The sequence below is a fragment of the Somniosus microcephalus genome, chromosome 30 (genome assembly GCF_052327205.1).
Source record: "Somniosus microcephalus isolate GS21.2 chromosome 30, FLI_Smic_1.0, whole genome shotgun sequence".
NCBI lineage: Eukaryota > Metazoa > Chordata > Chondrichthyes > Squaliformes > Somniosidae > Somniosus > Somniosus microcephalus.
The window spans coordinates 825184-844305 of NC_141016.1; the positions used below are offsets into that span (position 1 = coordinate 825184).

General features: G+C 56.5%; 1 protein-coding gene across 1 annotated transcript in view; it reads left to right on the top strand.

Annotated features, from left to right (window-relative positions):
• Positions 1 to 116: 116 nt before the first annotated feature.
• The window catches only part of LOC147097843 (serine/threonine-protein phosphatase 2B catalytic subunit gamma isoform-like), a 40059-nt gene continuing 21053 nt past the window's right edge, over positions 117 to 19122 (top strand). The window contains exons 1-5 of the mRNA XM_085970872.1: positions 117 to 266; positions 2409 to 2520; positions 9766 to 9911; positions 10768 to 10907; positions 14851 to 14928. Coding sequence (XP_085826998.1) covers positions 177 to 266; positions 2409 to 2520; positions 9766 to 9911; positions 10768 to 10907; positions 14851 to 14928 — 566 coding nt within the window. The 5' untranslated portion in view covers positions 117 to 176. The remainder of the gene's footprint in view (positions 267 to 2408; positions 2521 to 9765; positions 9912 to 10767; positions 10908 to 14850; positions 14929 to 19122) is intronic.

A 19122-nucleotide genomic window follows, 5' to 3' on the forward strand; every position in this document is an offset into this window, starting at 1 on the left:
CCCCCCGCCCCCATCCACTTTTTTCTCTCCCCGCCACAAGTGTCTGATGGGCTTGAGTGACTGTGGGAGGGTTGGGCTGATTGCTGCGCCTCTCACGATAGCCCAAAGGCTCCCGATGGATTTTCTCTCTCTCTCTTTCAGTGTGCGGTGACATTCACGGTCAGTTCTTTGACCTGATGAAGCTGTTTGAAGTGGGCGGTCCACCCAGCACCACGCAGTACTTGTTCCTCGGAGACTACGTTGATCGAGGCTACTTCAGCATCGAGGTGAGTTGCGGAGCCTACGTCTCTGCCCACAGAGCGGGTTTGGGGGGTATTGATCGAATGGGTATTGATCTGGCACTCGACCGTGGACCTTTGATCTCCACACCTTGGGTGGGGGTGGGGAGGTGGGGCTTTAAATGTCATAGTTAAATCAGAATGCATTAAGGACCTTGCGCTATAAATTGAGCGCTGGCTCGATCGTTCTGCTACAGGCTGGGAGTTGCTGCCTGTACTCTGAACCACCAAAAGGATGAACGTTTAGGGATTGAAGGAAAGGCTTGAAAACATACAGCAGGTCAGTCAAGCTTGGAGCAAAGTTCAGATGCTGGATCCCACGAGAGACGTTAAACTATCTTTCCTGTTTCCGATTCTGATTGACCTGCTGTGTTTTTCCAGTACTGTAATGTTTTAAACTACATGCCTGACCTGGATTCAGCAAGTTGGTCAGATTTACAGATCATATTTTTTTTTAAAAAACAAGCTGGCCTCAGTAAAAGTGACCTAGAAGCTGTCAGATTGTTGTTTTTAAAAAAAAAAAAAAAAAAATAACAACAACTTGGTTGCTCATGTCCTGTAGGGAAAGAAACCTTACCCGGTCTGGCCTATATGTGACTCCAGTCCCACACCAACCCTAACTGCCCTCTGAAGTGGCCCAGAAAGCCCCTCGGTTGGATCAAACCGCTTCAGGTCAAAAAGGCCCACCACCTTCTCAGGGCATCTCGGGGTGAGCAATCAATGCCGGCCTTGCCAGCGACACCCACATCCCCAGAATGAATATAAAAAAAAAGCTTGTGTGTTAAAGGTCAGGGTTTGCCAAATGGCAGAACAATAATTCAGTACCATGTAGGGTCTTACACATTGGAAGAATAAAGTGGGAGATGTAATTACTCAACGCATGATGAGCTCGATAGTAAGAGTAAAAACAGAAATTGCTGGAAACACTCAGCAGGTCAGGCAGCATCTGTGGAGAGATAAACAGAGTCAATGTTTCAGCTCGATGACCTGATTCAGTTCTGACGAAAGGTCATCGACCTGAAACGTTACCTGCTGAAGGTGTGGGGCCTTGATGAGATGGTGATGTTGTAGGATGGAGGAGCGGTAACGTTCTATGGAAGGATGAGCTGAATGGGCCAATCGTGTCCCTCACCTGTCCTGATCTTTCCCATCACTTAGCCGTTTGAATAAGTAAATGGTCAGACAGCAGGCGCGAGGAAGGAAACAGATGGCTGAAACCAGGGAGAGGTGATTGGGGCGTCTCAATCTAAATCTAAAATGTGCTGCTTCCGGCCATCAGGAAATACAGCAGTTCTCTTATTAGTCGCATCAAACTCTGCTGTGTGCCTATTGCCAGGCTGGTGTCTGTACCAGCAGCGTTGACGTGAAGCACCACATGAAGGGGTGTGTAGTTAATCTCCCATCAGATCAGGGTTCCTGCGTCATTCTGCGGAATCTACCACTTCCCCTTTTTAATGCCGTCTCTGTTGCTGCATCAAGATTGATGAGCGCAATCTGATTTTTAGAGACTCCAATGCGTTTTTGGTCAGTTGGGCTTTGAATGTGCAGCAACCAGTCACCAGGCTGAATGGTCTCGAACCAGGCGACACTGGCTGCTGGGGGAGAGGGGTTACTGAGTGACAGTGTGAGGGAGCTGGATTAACATCAGTGGAGATACAGTCAGTAAAACGGCGCTGGGGGAGAGGGGTTACTGAGTGATAGTGTGAGGGATCTGGATTAACATCAGTGGAGATACAGTCAGTAAAACGGCGCTGGGGGAGAGGGGTTACTGAGTGACTGTGTGAGGGAGCTGGATTAACATCAGTAGAGATACAGTCAGTAACACAGGGTGCTGGGAGAGGGGTTACTGAGTGATAGTGTGAGGGAGCTGGATTAACATCAGCAGAGATACAGTCAGTAACACAGGGCGCTGGGGAGAGGGGTTACTGAGTGACAGTGTGAGGGAGCTGGATTAACATCAGTAACCCCTCTCCCCCAGCGCCCTGTGTTACTGACTATCTCTACTGATGTTAATCCAGCTCACTCCCTGCTCTTCCCTGGTGCCCTTGATATCGTTTCTCAAATGTTAATCTAATTGCCCCTCCAGTGTGCCTGTCCCTGCTTCACTTGTTAATGGTCTCTTCCCTGCAGTGTGTGCTGATGCTCTGGGTTCTGAAGATTCACCATGCGAGCACGTTGTTCCTGCTGCGGGGAAACCACGAGTGCAGACACCTCACCGAGTACTTCACGTTTAAGCAGGAATGTGAGTATATCCCGCGCGCAGACTGTGCACTTACAGGCAGACCCCCTTCCGACCCAGAGATTCCGATATTTGGGTTGGGATTCAGGGCCATTTGTCCTTGGCTGGACTGGAAAGGCACGTGGGAGAAATGGAATTGGCCACAGTCTTGGTACTCAGCTCAGTTCCTGCATGCACAATGAAGGAAAAAGGGAACGATTCACTCCTGTGTGGTGCTGTCCAGCCCCTGTGTGACTCAGTGTCGTCTCCTGTACAGTACACATAGCGGGTAAAAGGTAATGAACCACTCGAGTCTGGTGCTGTACGGCCCGTGTGTGCCTGTGGCAGCTCCTGTACATGTAGAGTACAGATTGGGTAAAAGAGATTGATTCACTCCTGCCTGGGTTAGGCATGCCTGTGTCAGTTTGTGTGCATGCAAGCAGGGTCGAGTGACAGGCCGATCTTACAGAGCAGTTGACAATGGAAGGATCGGTCCTCATTTGTTTGTACTTGTACATTGGGTGCAGCCCTGTGGCCTGTGTCGTGTGTGTGTGTCCCTGTGGCCTGTGTCGTGTGTGTGTCCCTGTGGCCTGTGTCGTGTGTGTCCCTGTGTCGTGTGTCTCCCTGCGGCCTGTGTCGTGTGTCTCCCTGCGGCCTGTGTCGTGTGTCTCCCTGCGGCCTGTGTCGTGTGTCTCCCTGCGGCCTGTGTCGTGTGTCTCCCTGCGGCCTGTGTCGTGTGTCTCCCTGCGGCCTGTGTCGTGTGTCTCCCTGCGGCCTGTGTCGTGTGTCTCCCTGCGGCCTGTGTCGTGTGTCTCCCTGCGGCCTGTGTCGTGTGTCTCCCTGCGGCCTGTGTCGTGTGTCTCCCTGCGGCCTGTGTCGTGTGTCTCCCTGCGGCCTGTGTCGTGTGTCTCCCTGCGGCCTGTGTCGTGTGTCTCCCTGCGGCCTGTGTCGTGTGTCTCCCTGCGGCCTGTGTCGTGTGTCTCCCTGCGGCCTGTGTCGTGTGTCTCCCTGCGGCCTGTGTCGTGTGTCTCCCTGCGGCCTGTGTCGTGTGTCTCCCTGCGGCCTGTGTCGTGTGTCTCCCTGCGGCCTGTGTCGTGTGTCTCCCTGCGGCCTGTGTCGTGTGTCTCCCTGCGGCCTGTGTCGTGTGTCTCCCTGCGGCCTGTGTCGTGTGTCTCCCTGCGGCCTGTGTCGTGTGTCTCCCTGCGGCCTGTGTCGTGTGTCTCCCTGCGGCCTGTGTCGTGTGTCTCCCTGCGGCCTGTGTCGTGTGTCTCCCTGCGGCCTGTGTCGTGTGTCTCCCTGCGGCCTGTGTCGTGTGTCTCCCTGCGGCCTGTGTCGTGTGTCTCCCTGCGGCCTGTGTCGTGTGTCTCCCTGCGGCCTGTGTCGTGTGTCTCCCTGCGGCCTGTGTCGTGTGTCTCCCTGCGGCCTGTGTCGTGTGTCTCCCTGCGGCCTGTGTCGTGTGTCTCCCTGCGGCCTGTGTCGTGTGTCTCCCTGCGGCCTGTGTCGTGTGTCTCCCTGCGGCCTGTGTCGTGTGTCTCCCGGTATCACACTGACATTTCCCCAGCTGTCTCCGCTCCTCTGTCAGGGACAGAGTGCTTTGAGCTAAGTGGCAGTGTTTGGGGGGGAAAGGCCAGGGTGTAGACTCCTCCCAGAAAAATTAAGGCAAGGGGCTGGAGTGTAAGTTCTACCCAGACCGTTCACAGCTCTGCTTAGTAAATGGCCACTCGCCTCTTGTTCATTCTCTGCTTCTCCCCTGCCCCACCCTTCCCAGCCCTTCCGCTCCATAGCTACTACCCTTGTAGCCCCTTTATTTGAATCCATTCCCAAGGTTTATAGTCACTGCTTTCATTTTGTTTGTAGTTTTTCACGTAGACCGTTGTGGACCTGTTTGGGTTTTCCGCCGTTGATTTGGGATGGCATTGTATTGTTGGAGGGTCTGCGCCTGTGCTGTCTACCCTTTAATAGGTCATTACACATAATCCTCGAGGTTTAATCCTGATGGCTGACTCCATGAGTTTACGCTGTATTATTGAGACTAATGATTGCATATGTTTATCATCTTGTCTGAAAATGATCCACAGCAGCTTGTTGGCAATGTAGTGCTGCTCCCTACCATTCGAGTCCCTCATAATCACCACTGTATTACAGTTCTAAATGGCGTTTTAATAACACTCTCTGCACTAGTTCCCTACTAGGGGAGTGTTTACCCCTGCCTGAAAACAAAATAAAGACATTTCTACAGCACTTATCGCGACCTCAGGACCTCCCAAAGTTCTTCACAGCCAATGAAATACTTTTTGAAGTGTAGTCATTGTTGCAATGTAGGAAACACGGCAGCCAATTTGCGCACAGCAAGCTCCCACAAACAGCAATGGAATTAATGACTAGATCTTCTGTTTTTAGTGATGTAGGTTGGGGGATAAATATTGGCCAGGACACCGGGGAGAACTCCCCTGCTTTTATTTGGAATAGTGCCGTCTCCCTCGTGCGCACTGGTTCCCCAAACCTGTTCTCTCTGATTGTATTATGCCAAAGAAGTTTTTATATAGATGTACTGATGGCGTTGGGCAAAAGTCACGTCGCACCTATTTCGGACCTTGCCTTTAAACCCACTGCAGTCTTTGAAGCAGTCAGAGTGTTGTGATATAAAAGGATCGCTGGGAGATGCACACACGCTGGCTTCTTAAAGGGAACTCTCTAGGCAGCAGTAACAGTCTGCTGCAGCCTCTTGGCACACCACTGGATAACAAAGTTAGGGCTCAGTGGGTCACACTCTCGCTTCTGAGTCAGATGGTCATGGGTTCAAGTCCCCACTCCACAGACTTCAGCACATAATCCAGGCCAACACTCCCAGTGCAGTACTGAGGGAGTGCTGCTCTGTTGGAGGTGGCGTCTTTATGATGAGACCTTAAACTGAGGCTCCGTATGCCCCCTCGGGTGGACGTAAGAGATCCCAGGGCACTATTGGAAGAAGAGCAGGGGAGCTCTCCCCGGTGACCTGGCCAATATTTATCCTTCAACCAAAGTCACTGAATCAGATGTTCAGTTCATTTATCACATTGCTGTTTGTGGGAACTTGCTGTGCGCAAATTTCCGCTTCCTACATTACAACAGTGGCTACACTTCAAAAAATACTTTGTTGGCCGTAAAGCGCTTTGGGGTGTCCTGAGGTTGTGAAAGGTGCTATAGAAATGTAAGTCTTTCTTTATTGCCTTGGAGCAAATAAACTAAATTTTCCTGTTCTAACCGGGCACAAGCTTTAGATCCCGACTGGGGGCTGGCATGTAGCAGATGGCATGGGAGCCCTTCAACCCCGAACAACCGGTTTAGTGTCTGCATGCACTTGCCAAAGCTTTGTGCAGGAGCTATTGAGATATGAAACCTGAGAACTAATGGATTGTGCCTCTGGAATGGAGTGCGTGTGTATTACTGTAAGCTGCTAACAGTATGCTGTGCATCAGGTATTTCATCTAAAAGGACTGGGAAATGTGCCCAGGATTAATCCAAGCTCCCTCGTGGCCTGTTGGGAATTCAGTTGTTTTCCCCTGGTATTTTTAGACTCTCCTAGTGACGGCAGCTAACCTGTTAATGGGAGCAAGAGGTGCTCACTGCCTCTAACGGCAAATAAAGGATTTCAGTCCAGCCAGTCAGATTATTCAATCCTCTTCTGTCGCTTCCTGAGAGTTTTCTCCAGCAGAATGCACCTTTTTTAAAAAAAACTTTCATCTATCGGACTCCTGTGACACTACACACAGAGAGCCGCGATGAACTGTAGCCTTCTGGTGCAAGAACAACAACTACTTGCATTTATATAGCACCTTTAATGTAGTAAAACGTCCCCGCGGAGCTTCACAGGAGTATTATCAAGCAAAATTTGACACCGAGCCACAAGATATTAGGACAGGTGACGAAAAGCTTGATCGAGGAGGTAGATTTTACGAGGATAGAGGCGGAGAGGTTGAGGGAGGGAATTCCAGAGCTTAGTGTCCAGGCAGCTGAAGGCACGGCCGCCAACGGTGGAGCAATAAAAATCGGGGATGCCCAAGAGGCCGGAATTGGAGGAGCGCGGAGATCGCTGAAGGTTGTGGGGCTGGAAGAGGTTACAGAGATAGGGAGGGATTTTAACACAAGGATGAGAATGTTTTAATTGAGGCATTGTGGGCCTGGGAGACGAGCACAGGGGTGATGGGTGAATGGGGCTTGGTGCGAGTTAGGATACGGGGGGCAGAGTTTTGAGTTTTGCTGCAGAGGATGGGGGATAGTTGGAGCAGGGCCTAGGGAGGAGGAAGCCAGAGTATTAAGGGCCATAGTGGAAATTGTAATTTTAATATTTTGTCCTTGTAAAGACTTGAGCACATAGCATTCCAATAAACAATGTTATTGAGCGGCGGTAAAATCGTTGAGTGCAGCTCAACGGGATACCTGAATGGTCAGTCTGGAGCCGAGTGGGGCTGGGGAGGGCAGGAGGGTTAGAAACGGTTCACGGGGGTGCTTAGTCATGAGCACAAAATCCAGGCCGGCACTCCAGAGCAGCACTGAGGGAGCGCTGCACTGTCGGAGGGGCAGTAGTGAGGGAGCGCCGCACTGTCGGGGCAGTAGTGAGGGAGCGCTGCACTGTCGGAGGGGCAGTACTGAGGGAGCCCCGCACTGTCGGAGGGGCAGTAGTGAGGGAGCGCTGCACTGTCGGAGGGGCAGTACTGAGGGAGCCCCGCACTGTCGGAGGGACAGTACTGAGGGAGCGCAGCACTGTTGGAGGGGCAGCACTGAGGGAGCGCTGCACTGTCGGAGGGGCAGTAGTGAGGGAGCGCCGCACTGTCGGAGGGGCAGTAGTGAGGGAGCGCCGCACTGTCGGAGGGGCAGTACTGAGGGAGCGCCGCACTGTCGGAGGGGCAGTAGTGAGGGAGCGCTGCACTGTCGGAGGGGCAGTACTGAGGGAGCCCCGCACTGTTGGAGGGGCAATATTGAGGTTGTGTTGCAGTTGGAGGTGCCGTCTTACGGATGAGATGCTAAACCAAAGCCCCGTCTGCGCTCTCAGGTGGATATAAAAGATCCCACGGCCACTATTGGAAGAAGAGCAGGGGAGTTCTCCCTGATATCCCAGCCAGTATTAATCCCTCAACCAACATCACTAAATCAGATGAACTGCTAATTTACCACATTGCTGTTTGTGGGAGCTTGCTTGTGCGCAAGTTGGTTGCCACGTTTCCTACATTATAACAGTGACAATACTTCAAAAGTACTTCATTGGCTGTAAAGTGGCTTGAGATTATTTTCTCCATTACCATTTTTTAAAACTTATACCTGTGGATTCATTCACTGTCGAAAGTGCGGGACCTTCAGTAAAGTACGAGGAGATCGGGGGATGGTGTGGGGGGGGGTCAGTGATCGGAGGGATGGAGAGAGGGGGGGTCAGTGGGGGGATAGAGCGAGGGGGAGTCAGTGGGGGGATAGAGCGAGGGGGGGTCAGTGGGGGGATGGAGCGAGGGGGGGTCAGTGGGGGGATGGAGCGAGGGGGGTCAGTGGGGGGATGGAGCGAGGGGGGTCAGTGGGGGGGATGGAGCGAGGGGGGTCAGTGGGGGGGGTGGAGCGAGGGGGGGTCAGTGGGGGGGGATGGAGCGAGGGGGGGTCAGTGGGGGATGGAGCGAGGGGGGGTCAGTGGGGGGATGGAGCGAGGGGGGGTCAGTGGGGGGGGATGGAGCGAGGGGGGTCAGTGGGGGGGGATGGAGCGAGGGGGGTCAGTGGGGGATGGAGAGAGGGGGGGTCAGTGGGGGGATGGAGCAGGGGGGGTCAGTGATCGGAGGGATGGAGAGAGGGGGGGTCAGTGGGGGGATAGAGCGAGGGGGGGTCAGTGGGGGGATGGAGCGAGGGGGGTCTGTGGGGGGGGGCTGGAGCGAGGGGGGGTCAGTGGGGGGATGGAGCGAGGGGGGTCTGTGGGGGGGGCTGGAGCGAGGGGGGTCAGTGGGGGGATACAGCGAGGGGGGGTCAGTGGGGGGATGGAGCGAGGGGGGTCAGTGGGGAGGATGGAGCGAGGGGGGGGTCAGTGGGGGGATGGAGCGAGGGGGGTCAGTGGGGAGGATGGAGCGAGGGGGGGGGTCAGTGGGAGGCTGGAGCGAGGGGGGTCAGTGGGGGGATGGAGCGAGGGGGGGTCAGTGGGGGGGATGGAGCGAGGGGGGTGTCAGTGGGGGGTGATGGAGCGAGGGGGGCCCGTGGGGGGATGGAGCGAGGGGGGGTCAGTGGGGGGATGGAGCGAGGGGGGTCAGTGATCGGGGGATGGAGCGAGGGGGGTCAGTGGGGGGATGGAGCAAGGGGGGTCGGGGGGGGAATGGAGCGAGGGGGTTCTGTGGGGGGGGGGTCAGTGGGGGGATGGAGCGAGGGGGGTCAGTTGGGGGGATGGAGCGAGGGGGGTCAGTTGGGGGGATGGAGCGAGGGGGGGTCAGTGGGGGGATGGAGCGAGGGGGGGGTCAGTGCGGCGATGGAGCGAGGGGGGTCAGTTGGGGGGATGGAGCGAGGGGGGGTCAGTGGGGGGATGCAGCGGGGGGTGGAGCGAGGGGGGGTTCAGTGGGGGGATGGAGCGAGGGGGGGTCAGTGGGGGGATGGAGCGAGGGGGGGGCAGCGGGGGGTGGAGCGAGGGGGGGTTCAGTGGGGGGATGGAGCGAGGGGGGGTCAGTGGGGGGATGGAGCGAGGGGGGGCAGCGGGGGGTGGAGCGAGGGGGGGTTCAGTGGGGGGATGGAGCGAGGGGGGTCAGTGGGGGGATGGAAGGAGGGTGTCAGTGGGGGGGGTGGAGCGAGGGGGGGCAGCGGGGGGTGGAGCGAGGGGGCATCAGTGGGGGGATGGAGCGAGGGGGGTCAGTGGGGGGGATGGAGCGAGGGGGGGGTCAGTGCGGCGATGGAGCGAGGGGGGGTCTGGGGATGGAGCGAGGGGGGTCAGTGGGGCGATGGAGCGAGGGGGGTCAGTGGGGGGATGGCGCGAGGGGGGTCAGTGGGGGGGGCTGGAGCGAGGTGGGGGTCAGTGGGGGGATGGAGCGAGGGGGTTCGGGGGGTGCTGGAGCGAGGGGGGGGTCAGTGGGGGGATGGAGCGAGGGGGGTCAGTGGGGGGATGGAGCGAGGGGGGGTCAGCGGGGGATGGAGCGGGGGGGTCAGTGTGGGGATGGAGCGAGGGGGGGTCAGTGGGGGGATGGAGCGAGGGGGGGTCAGTGGGGGGATGGAGCGAGGGGGGTATTAATGTCGATTATTTACGCTGTTGCTTTATACAGATTTAATTTTCTTCCCCAGGCAGAATCAAGTACTCGGACCTTCTGTATGATGCCTGCATGGGTGCGTTCGACTGTCTGCCCCTGGCCGCGCTCGTGAATCATCAGTTCCTCTGCCTGCATGGAGGCCTCTCGCCAGACGTCCACAGTCTAGACGACATCAGGAGAGTAAGTACAAGCCCTCCTGCAGCTGGGACAGGGCGTCACAGACACCTGGTGCAGAGGAAGGAGCAGTTTAGCGGGAAGTGGGTCGGCTTAAACCAGCCCCAGACTGCAATGGGACACGCAGATTCGCTTCTTTAATTGTTTTGATTTGAACTATATTTTGGTTTCCTTTTGTGCTCAGTAAGGTGAGGGGGAGCCTGAGTTTTGGGGGGAGATGGGGGCGGGAAGGGGATGGGGAGGGGCGGAGCCGGGAGGGTAGGTGGCGTGGGTGGGGGGAGGGCCAGGGAGATGGTTGGGGTGGGGAGGGGACTGCGGGGAGGGGGAGGAGTGCAGCACCACTATAGGCTGTTGTCGACGCGTGCTGCTCCCCATGTACAGGGAGAATCCTCGGTCTGTCACCTCGTTCCCCATTCTCTTTCCGCCCCCCCGCCCCCCACCCACCGTGGTAACAATCTATCTCTACTTACCCGGAGTAAAGCCCTCAGGTTTCATTCGCCCCTTTACAGGCTGCTCCTCTCTGCGCCACTGCTGCTGCACTTGCTCCCGGCTCTGCAGAAATGGCTGGCCCCCCCCATTCTCCAGACCTCTTCTCCGCCCCCCCGCTGTCTATGACCCCACCCGAGAATCCAATCTCCCGAGCCCCAGTTCCTGTCACCCTTTTCCCTCGGTCTCCCAAAGCCCGCAGTCCCAGTTTGTTGGAGCTTGCTGTGCGCAAATTGGCTGCCGCATTTCCTACATTCCAACAGTGACTGCGCTTCAGATGGCTGTGATGCACTTTGGGACGTGCTGAGGAGGTGAAAGGCGCTATGGAAATGCAAGTTCTTCTCTTTCTTTTAATGCGTCATCACTTGTCTTTCAGTTAGACAGGTTTAAAGAGCCGCCAGCGTTTGGGCCCATGTGCGACTTGCTGTGGTCGGACCCGACAGAGGATTACGGCAGCGAGAAAACGCTCGAACACTTCAGTCATAACACTGTACGAGGCTGCTCCTACTTCTTTAGGTTTGTGTTAGGACACAAGTGAGAATGATGGGGGCATGAAGTGGGGCTTGTGCCCATCTAAATGGGCCAGTTAATCCCTGTCACACGGGACAGTATTGGATCATCCAGTGAGCTGTGAACGGCACTCCCAATCCTCTACACCTTGAGGCTGGAGCCCATCGGGCCTCCTCTGCCGTGTTGTTATGTACGGCAGCTATTTTTGACCTTCATTCCCCTCCTTTTTTTCTCTGCGTTCTCCCTTTTCCACCTCAGTTGATTCTGCGACTCTGCTCTTCTGAGGCCCATGCATTCCACAACCCCAACCTTCTGCGTGAAGTCATTTTGCTGGAGTCACTTTTAACCGACTCAATACTATTCCTAACATGCTGCCCCCCGCCCCCACCACCCACCCGTTCTGTATTCTGCTACTAGAGGGAGGAGATGTTCTAACCTACTCATCCTGTCTGTTATTTTAAACCCACCAGTCAGATCACCCCATAATCTCATCTCCAGAGAACATATCCCAGATTTACCGAGTCTCTCAGCACAGCTCAATCCCTTCATCCCAGGATCGTTCATGATAGAGGAACAGGAGGAGGCCATTCAGCCCCTCGCACCTGTTTTTTTTTTTTTTTATTTGTTTATGGGATGTGGGCGTCGCTGGCAAGGCCGGCATTTATTGCCCATCCCTAATTGCCCTTGAGAAGGTGGTGGTGAGCCGCCTTCTTGAACCGCTGCAGTCCGTGTGGTGAAGGTGCTCCCACAGCGCTGTTAGGTAGAGTGTTCCAGGATTTTGGCCCAGCGACGATGACGGATTGGCGATATACTTCTAAGTCAGGATGGTGTGTGATTTGGAGGTGGTGGTGTTCCCATGTGCCCGCTGCCCTTGTCCTTCAAGGTGGAAGTCGTGGGTTTGGGAGGTGCTGCCGAAGAAGCCTTGGCGAGTTGCTGCAGTGCATCTTGTAGATGGTACACACTGCAGCCACGGTATGCCGGTGGTGGAGGGAGTGAATGTTTAAGGTGGTGAATGGGGTGCCAATCAAGCGGGCTGCTTTGTCCTGGATGGTGTCGAGCTTCTTGAGTGTTGTTGGAGCTGCACTCATCCAGGCAAGTGGAAAGTATTCCATCACACTCCTTACTTGTTACATAGAAACAGGAGCAGGCCATTCAGCCCCTCGAGTCTGTTAAATAGAAACAGGAGCAGGCCATTCAGCCCCTCGCGTCTGTTACATAGAAACAGGAGCAGGCCATTCAGCCCCTCGCGTCTGTTACATAGAAACAGGAGCAGGCCATTCAGCCCCTCGCGTCTGTTACATAGAAACAGGAGCAGGCCATTCAGCCCCTCGCGTCTGTTACATCGAAACAGGAGCAGGCCATTCAGCCCCTCGAGTCTGTTACATAGAAACAGGAGCAGGCCATTCAGCCCCTCGCGTCTGTTACATAGAAACAGGAGCAGGCCATTCAGCCCCTCGAGTCTGTTACATAGGAATAGGAGGAGGCCATTCAGCCTGCTTCTCCCATTCAATTAGATCATGGCTGGTCTGCATCTCAACTACATTTATCCGCCTTGGCTCTGTAACCCTTACCCAACAAAAATCTATCAATCTCAGTTTGAAATTTTCAATTGACCCCCAGAATCCACAGCTTTTTTGGGGAGTTCCAGATTTCCACTCCCCTTTGTGTGAAGAAGTGTTTCCTGACATCACCCCTGAACGGCCTGGCTCCAGTTTTAAGGTTATGCCCCCTTGTTCTGGACTCAATTTAACCCTTTTAGCCCCGGTGTCATTCTGGTGAATCTGTGCTGCTCCTCCTCCAAGGTCAATAGACCCTGAGGAGCGGGGCCCAGAACTGACCGCAGTGTTCCTGAGGAGCGGGGCCCAGAACTGACCACAGTGTTCCTGAGGAGCGGGGCCCAGAGCTGAACCCGGTGTTCCGGAGGAGCGGGGCCCAGAGCTGAACCCGGTGTTCTGGAGGAGCGGGGCCCAGAACTGAACCCGGTGTTCCGGAGGAGCGGGGCCCAGAGCTGAACCCGGTGTTCCTGAGGAGCGGGGCCCAGAACTGACCGCAGTGTTCCTGAGGAGCGGGGCCCAGAACTGACCGCAGTGTTCCGGAGGAGCGGGGCCCAGAACTGACCGCAGTGTTCCTGAGGAGCGGGGCCCAGAACTGACCGCAGTGTTCCGGAGGAGCGGGGCCCAGAACTGAACCCGGTGTTCCGGAGGAGCGGGGCCCAGAACTGACCGCAGTGTTCCTGAGGAGCGGGGCCCAGAACTGACCGCAGTGTTCCGGAGGAGCGGGGCCCAGAACTGACCGCAGTGTTCCGGAGGAGCGGGGCCCAGAACTGAACCCGGTGTTCCGGAGGAGCGGGGCCCAGAACTGACCGCAGTGTTCCTGAGGAGCGGGGCCCAGAACTGACCGCAGTGTTCCGGGGGAGCGGGGCCCAGAACTGAACCCGGTGTTCCTGAGGAGCGGGGCCCAGAACTGACCGCAGTGTTCCGGAGGAGCGGGGCCCAGAACTGAACCCGGTGTTCCTGAGGAGCGGGGCCCAGAGCTGAACCCGGTGTTCCTGAGGAGCAGGGCCCAGAGCTGAACCCGGTGTTCCTGAGGAGCGGGCCCCAGAGCTGAACCCGGTGTCCCTGAGGAGCGGGGCCCAGAGCTGAACCCGGTGTTCCTGAGGAGCAGGGCCCAGAGCTGAACCCGGTGTTCCGGAGGAGCGGGGCCCAGAGCTGAACCTGGTGTTCCGGAGGAGCGGGGCCCAGAACTGAACCCGGTGTTCCGGAGGAGCGGGGCCCAGAGCTGAACCCGGTGTTCCTGAGGAGCGGGGCCCAGAGCTGAACCTGGTGTTCCTGAGGAGCGGGGCCCAGAGTTGAACCCGGTGTTCCTGAGGAGCGGGGCCCAGAGCTGAACCCGGTGTTCCTGAGGAGCGGGGCCCAGAGCTGAACCCGGTGTTCCTGAGGAGCGGGGCCCAGAGCTGAACCCGGTGTTCCGGAGGAGCGGGGCCCAGAGCTGAACCCGGTGTTCCGGAGGAGCGGGGCCCAGAACTGAACCCGGTGTTCCTGAGGAGCGGGGCCCAGAGCTGAACCCGGTGTTCCTGAGGAGCGGGGCCCAGAGCTGAACCCGGTGTTCCTGAGGAGCGGGGCCCAGAGCTGAACCCGGTGGTCCTGAGGAGCGGGGCCCAGAGCTGAACCCGGTGTTCCGGAGGAGCGGGGCCCAGAGCTGAACCCAGTGTTCCGGAGGAGCCCTGTCTAGCTGCAGTGGTACTCCCTTGCCCTTGTATTCTGTGCCTTTCGTGATGGGTTTTTGATTTGTTTTTTTGTTGCTATGAGCACTCACTTTTAATGACTTTGTTTAAAAGTTTTATTCGGTGAATGTTTTAAACCTTCGGTTCCGGGAGTAGAGGCAGGGTGGGCTGAGACTGAGACAAGTACTGTTTCATGGCCTGTGAATAGAGAAGTGACGCCACTGCTGGGGCCTAGCTGCAGTGTAGCTAGTTGGCTGTTGAGTTTTAGTAACCTCTTGCCTCTGCTTCCTTGTTATTTTATTTGTAAGATCGGGAGGAGAATGGGAGTGGAAATGACCAAAATGTACATTTTACCAGTTTTCTTCTCTTCCCTCCACCACGCACCCCCACCCGTGATCAATCCCGGTTCTGATGGCGTTTCAGGAAGCGACCCTTGGCTGAATTCTGATGAAGATTTGTAACCAGAAATGTTGTGCACTGGCAGCATTTTTCTCTTCCTCTCGCCTCTGCTCAGGATCCCTCTTCGAACTGTGTCAGCTGTGTCCTGCCCCCCCCCCCCCCCCCAAGAAAAAAGAGATTTGTTATAGTTTTTTTAATGGATTCCAAAATAATTAATTTGGAAACGGGCTTAGAGTGTACCAGGAAGGAATTGGGGATTCTGAACTTCATGAGACCACACGGCTGCACTGTCTTCACATCCTAACACTACTTCTCTCTCCTTTGCAGTTATGCCGCAGTTTGTAGATTTTTGCAACACAACAACTTGTTATCAGTAATCCGTGCACACGAGGCTCAGGACTCCGGGTAAGGACCGACTTCTCCTCGGAAATGCGGGTCCCGACCTTGCCAGTTTTTACTGTCCCAGATTGCACTGTGGAGCAGTGAGGCTAGGCATGGCTTGCGTTCCCTGTCTCCCCAACACGTGGCGTTCCCGACATTTCGTTCACTGTTTGGAGGGACTCAGCCAGCAGCTCTTCCCCTCTGAGTCAGACCATTGCGCCTTCCAGCCCCACTCCAGAAGTTGAGCTCATAATGCAGTACTGAGGTACCGTCTTTTGGATGAGGCATTAAACCGAGGCCCCGTCTGCTCCCTCAGCACACATTAGTTGCCGTGTTTCTCGGCATTACAACAGAGACCTCACTTCACAGTACTTCACTCGCTCCAGCGCAGGACCCCATTCCCCGCTCGCTCCAGCGCAGGACCCCATTCCAGGCTCGCTCCAGCGCAGGACCCCATTCCCCGCTCGCTCCAGCGCAGGACCCCATTCCCCGCTCGCTCCAGCGCAGGACCCCATTCCCCGCTCGCTCCAGCGCAGGACCCCATTCCCAGCTCGCTCCAGTGGGGGAACAATCCATTCCCCGCTCGCTCCAGTGGGGGAACAATCCATTCCCCGCTCGCTCTAGTGGGGGAACAATCCATTCCCCGCTCGCTCTAGTGGGGGAACAATCCATTCCCCACTCGCTCCAGCGCAGGACCCCATTCCCCGCTCGCTCTAGTGGAGGAACAATCCATTCCCCGCTCGCTCTAGTGGGGGAACAATCCATTCCCCACTCGCTCCAGCGCAGGACCCCATTCCCCGCTCGCTCTAGTGGAGGAACAATCCATTCCCCGCTCGCTCCAGCGCAGGACCCCATTCCCCGCTCGCTCTAGTGGGGGAACAATCCATTCCCCGCTCGCTCGAGTGGGGGAACAATCCATTCCCCACTCGCTCCAGCGCAGGAGCAACCCATTCCCGCTCGCTGTAGTGCAGGACCCCATTCCCCGCTCGCTCTAGTGGAGGAACAATCCATTCCCCACTCGCTCCAGCGCAGGAGCAATCCATTCCCGCTCGCTCTAGTGCAGGAGCAATCCATTCCCCGCTCGCTCTAGTGGAGGAACAATCCATTCCCCACTCGCTCCAGCGCAGGAGCAATCCATTCCCGCTTGCTCTAGTGCAGGAGCAATCCATTCCCCGCTCGCTCTAGTGGAGGAACAATCCATTCCCGCTCGCTCTAGTGGAGGAGCAATCCATTCCCTGCTCGCTCTAGTGGGGGAACAATCCATTCCCACTTGCTCGAGTGGGGGAACAATCCATTCCCACTCGCTCTAGTGGAGGAGCAATCCATTCCCCGCTCGCTCTAGTGGGGGAACAATCCATTCCCGCTCGCTCTAGTGGGGGAACAATCCATTCCCGCTCGCTCTAGTGGGGGAACAATCCATTCCCGCTCGCTCTAGTGGGGGAACAATCCATTCCCCGCTCGCTCTAGTGGGGGAACAATCCATTCCCTGCTCGCTCTAGTGGAGGAACAATCCATTCCCCGCTCGCTCTAGTGGAGGAACAATCCATTCCCCGCTCGCTCTAGTGGAGGAGCAATCCATTCCCGCTCGCTCTAGTGGAGGAACAATCCATTCCCTGCTCGCTCTAGTGGGGGAACAATCCATTCCCGCTCGCTCTAGTGGAGGAACAATCCATTCCCCGCTCGCTCTAGTGGGGGAACAATCCATTCCCGCTCGCTCTAGTGGAGGAACAATCCATTCCCCGCTCGCTCTAGTGGAGGAGCAATCCATTCCCCACTCGCTCTAGTGGAGGAACAATCCATTCCCCGCTCGCTCTAGTGGGGGAACAATCCATTCCCGCTCACTCTAGTGGAGGAGCAATCCATTTCCCACTCGCTCCAGCGCAGGAGCAACCCATTCCCTGCTCGCTCTAGTGGGGGAACAATCCATTCCCCGCTCACTCCAGCAGAGGAGCAATCCATTCCTCGCTCGCTCTAGTGGGGGAACAATCCATTCCCGCTCGCTCTAGTGGAGGAACAATCCATTCCCTGCTCGCTCTAGTGGGGGAACAATCCATTCCCGCTCGCTCTAGTGGAGGAACAATCCATTCCCCGCTCGCTCTAGTGGAGGAGCAATCCATTCCCCACTCGCTCTAGTGGAGGAACAATCCATTCACCGCTCGCTCTAGTGGGGGAACAATCCATTCCCGCTCACTCTAGTGGAGGAGCAATCCATTTCCCACTCGCTCCAGCGCAGGAGCAACCCATTCCCTGCTCGCTCGAGTGGGGGAACAATCCATTCCCCGCTCACTCCAGCGGAGGAGCAATCCATTCCCCGCTCACTCCAGCGGAGGAGCAATCCATTCCCCTCTAGTGCAGGAGCAATCCATTCCTCGCTCGCTCTAGTGCAGGAGCAATCCATTCCTCGCTCGCTCTAGTGCAGGAGCAATCCATTCCCTGCATGCTCTAGTGGAGGAGCAATCTGTTCCCCACTCGCTCCAGCACAGGAGCAATCCATTCCCCGCTCACTCTAGTGCAGGAGCAATCCATTCCCCACTCGCTCCAGCACAGGAACAATCCATTCCCCGCTCGCTCTAGTGCAGGAGCAATCCATTCCCCGCTCGCTCCAGCACAGGAACAATCCATTCCCCGCTCGCTCTAGTGGGGGAACAATCCATTCCCCACTCGCTCCAGCGCAGGACCCCATTCCCCGCTCGCTCTAGTGGAGGAACAATCCATTCCCCGCTCGCTCCAGCGCAGGACCCCATTCCCCGCTCGCTCTAGTGGGGGAACAATCCATTCCCCACTCGCTCCAGCGCAGGAGCAACCCATTCCCGCTCGCTGTAGTGCAGGACCCCATTCCCCGCTCGCTCTAGTGGAGGAACAATCCATTCCCCACTCGCTCCAGCGCAGGAGCAATCCATTCCCGCTCGCTCTAGTGGGGGAACAATCCATTCCCCGCTCGCTCTAGTGGAGGAACAATCCATTCCCCACTCGCTCCAGCGCAGGAGCAATCCATTCCCGCTCGCTCTAGTGCAGGAGCAATCCATTCCCCGCTCGCTCTAGTGGAGGAACAATCCATTCCCCACTCGCTCCAGCGCAGGAGCAATCCATTCCCGCTCGCTCTAGTGCAGGAGCAATCCATTCCCCGCTCGCTCTAGTGGAGGAACAATCCATTCCCCGCTCGCTCTAGTGGGGGAACAATCCATTCCCCGCTCGCTCTAGTGGGGGAACAATCCATTCCCCACTCGCTCTAGTGGGGGAACAATCCATTCCCACTCGCTCTAGTGGGGGAACAATCCATTCCCCCTTGCTCTAGTGGGGGAACAATCCATTCCCCACTCGCTCTAGTGGGGGAACAATCCATTCCCCACTCGCTCTAGTGGGGGAACAATCCATTCCCCACTCGCTCTAGTGGGGGAACAATCCATTCCCCACTCGCTCTAGTGGGGGAACAATCCATTCCCACTCGCTCTAGTGGGGGAACAATCCATTCCCGCTCGCTCTAGTGGGGGAACAATCCATTCCCCACTCGCTCTAGTGGGGGAACAATCCATTCCCCCTTGCTCTAGTGGAGGAGCAATCCATTCCCGCTCGCTCTAGTGGAGGAGCAATCCATTCCCTGCTCGCTCTAGTGGGGGAACAATCCATTCCCACTTGCTCTAGTGGGGGAACAATCCATTCCCACTCGCTCTAGTGGAGGAGCAATCCATTCCCCGCTCGCTCTAGTGGAGGAGCAATCCATTCCCCACTCGCTCTAGTGGAGGAACAATCCATTCCCCACTCGCTCTAGTGGAGGAGCAATCCATTCCCCGCTCGCTCTAGTGGAGGAACAATCCATTCCCTGCTCGCTCTAGTGGAGGAACAATCCATTCCCGCTCGCTCTAGTGGAGGAACAATCCATTCCCCGCTCGCTCTAGTGGAGGAACAATCCATTCCCCGCTCGCTCTAGTGGAGGAGCAATCCATTCCCCGCTCGCTCTAGTGGGGGAACAATCCATTCCCGCTCACTCTAGTGGAGGAGCAATCCATTTCCCACTCGCTCCAGCGCAGGAGCAACCCATTCCCTGCTCGCTCTAGTGGGGGAACAATCCATTCCCCGCTCACTCCAGGAGAGGAGCAATCCATTCCTCGCTCGCTCCAGCGGAGGAGCAATCCATTCCCCGCTCACTCCAGCGGAGGAGCAATCCATTCCCCGCTCACTCTAGTGCAGGAGCAATCCATTCCCCGCTCACTCTAGTGC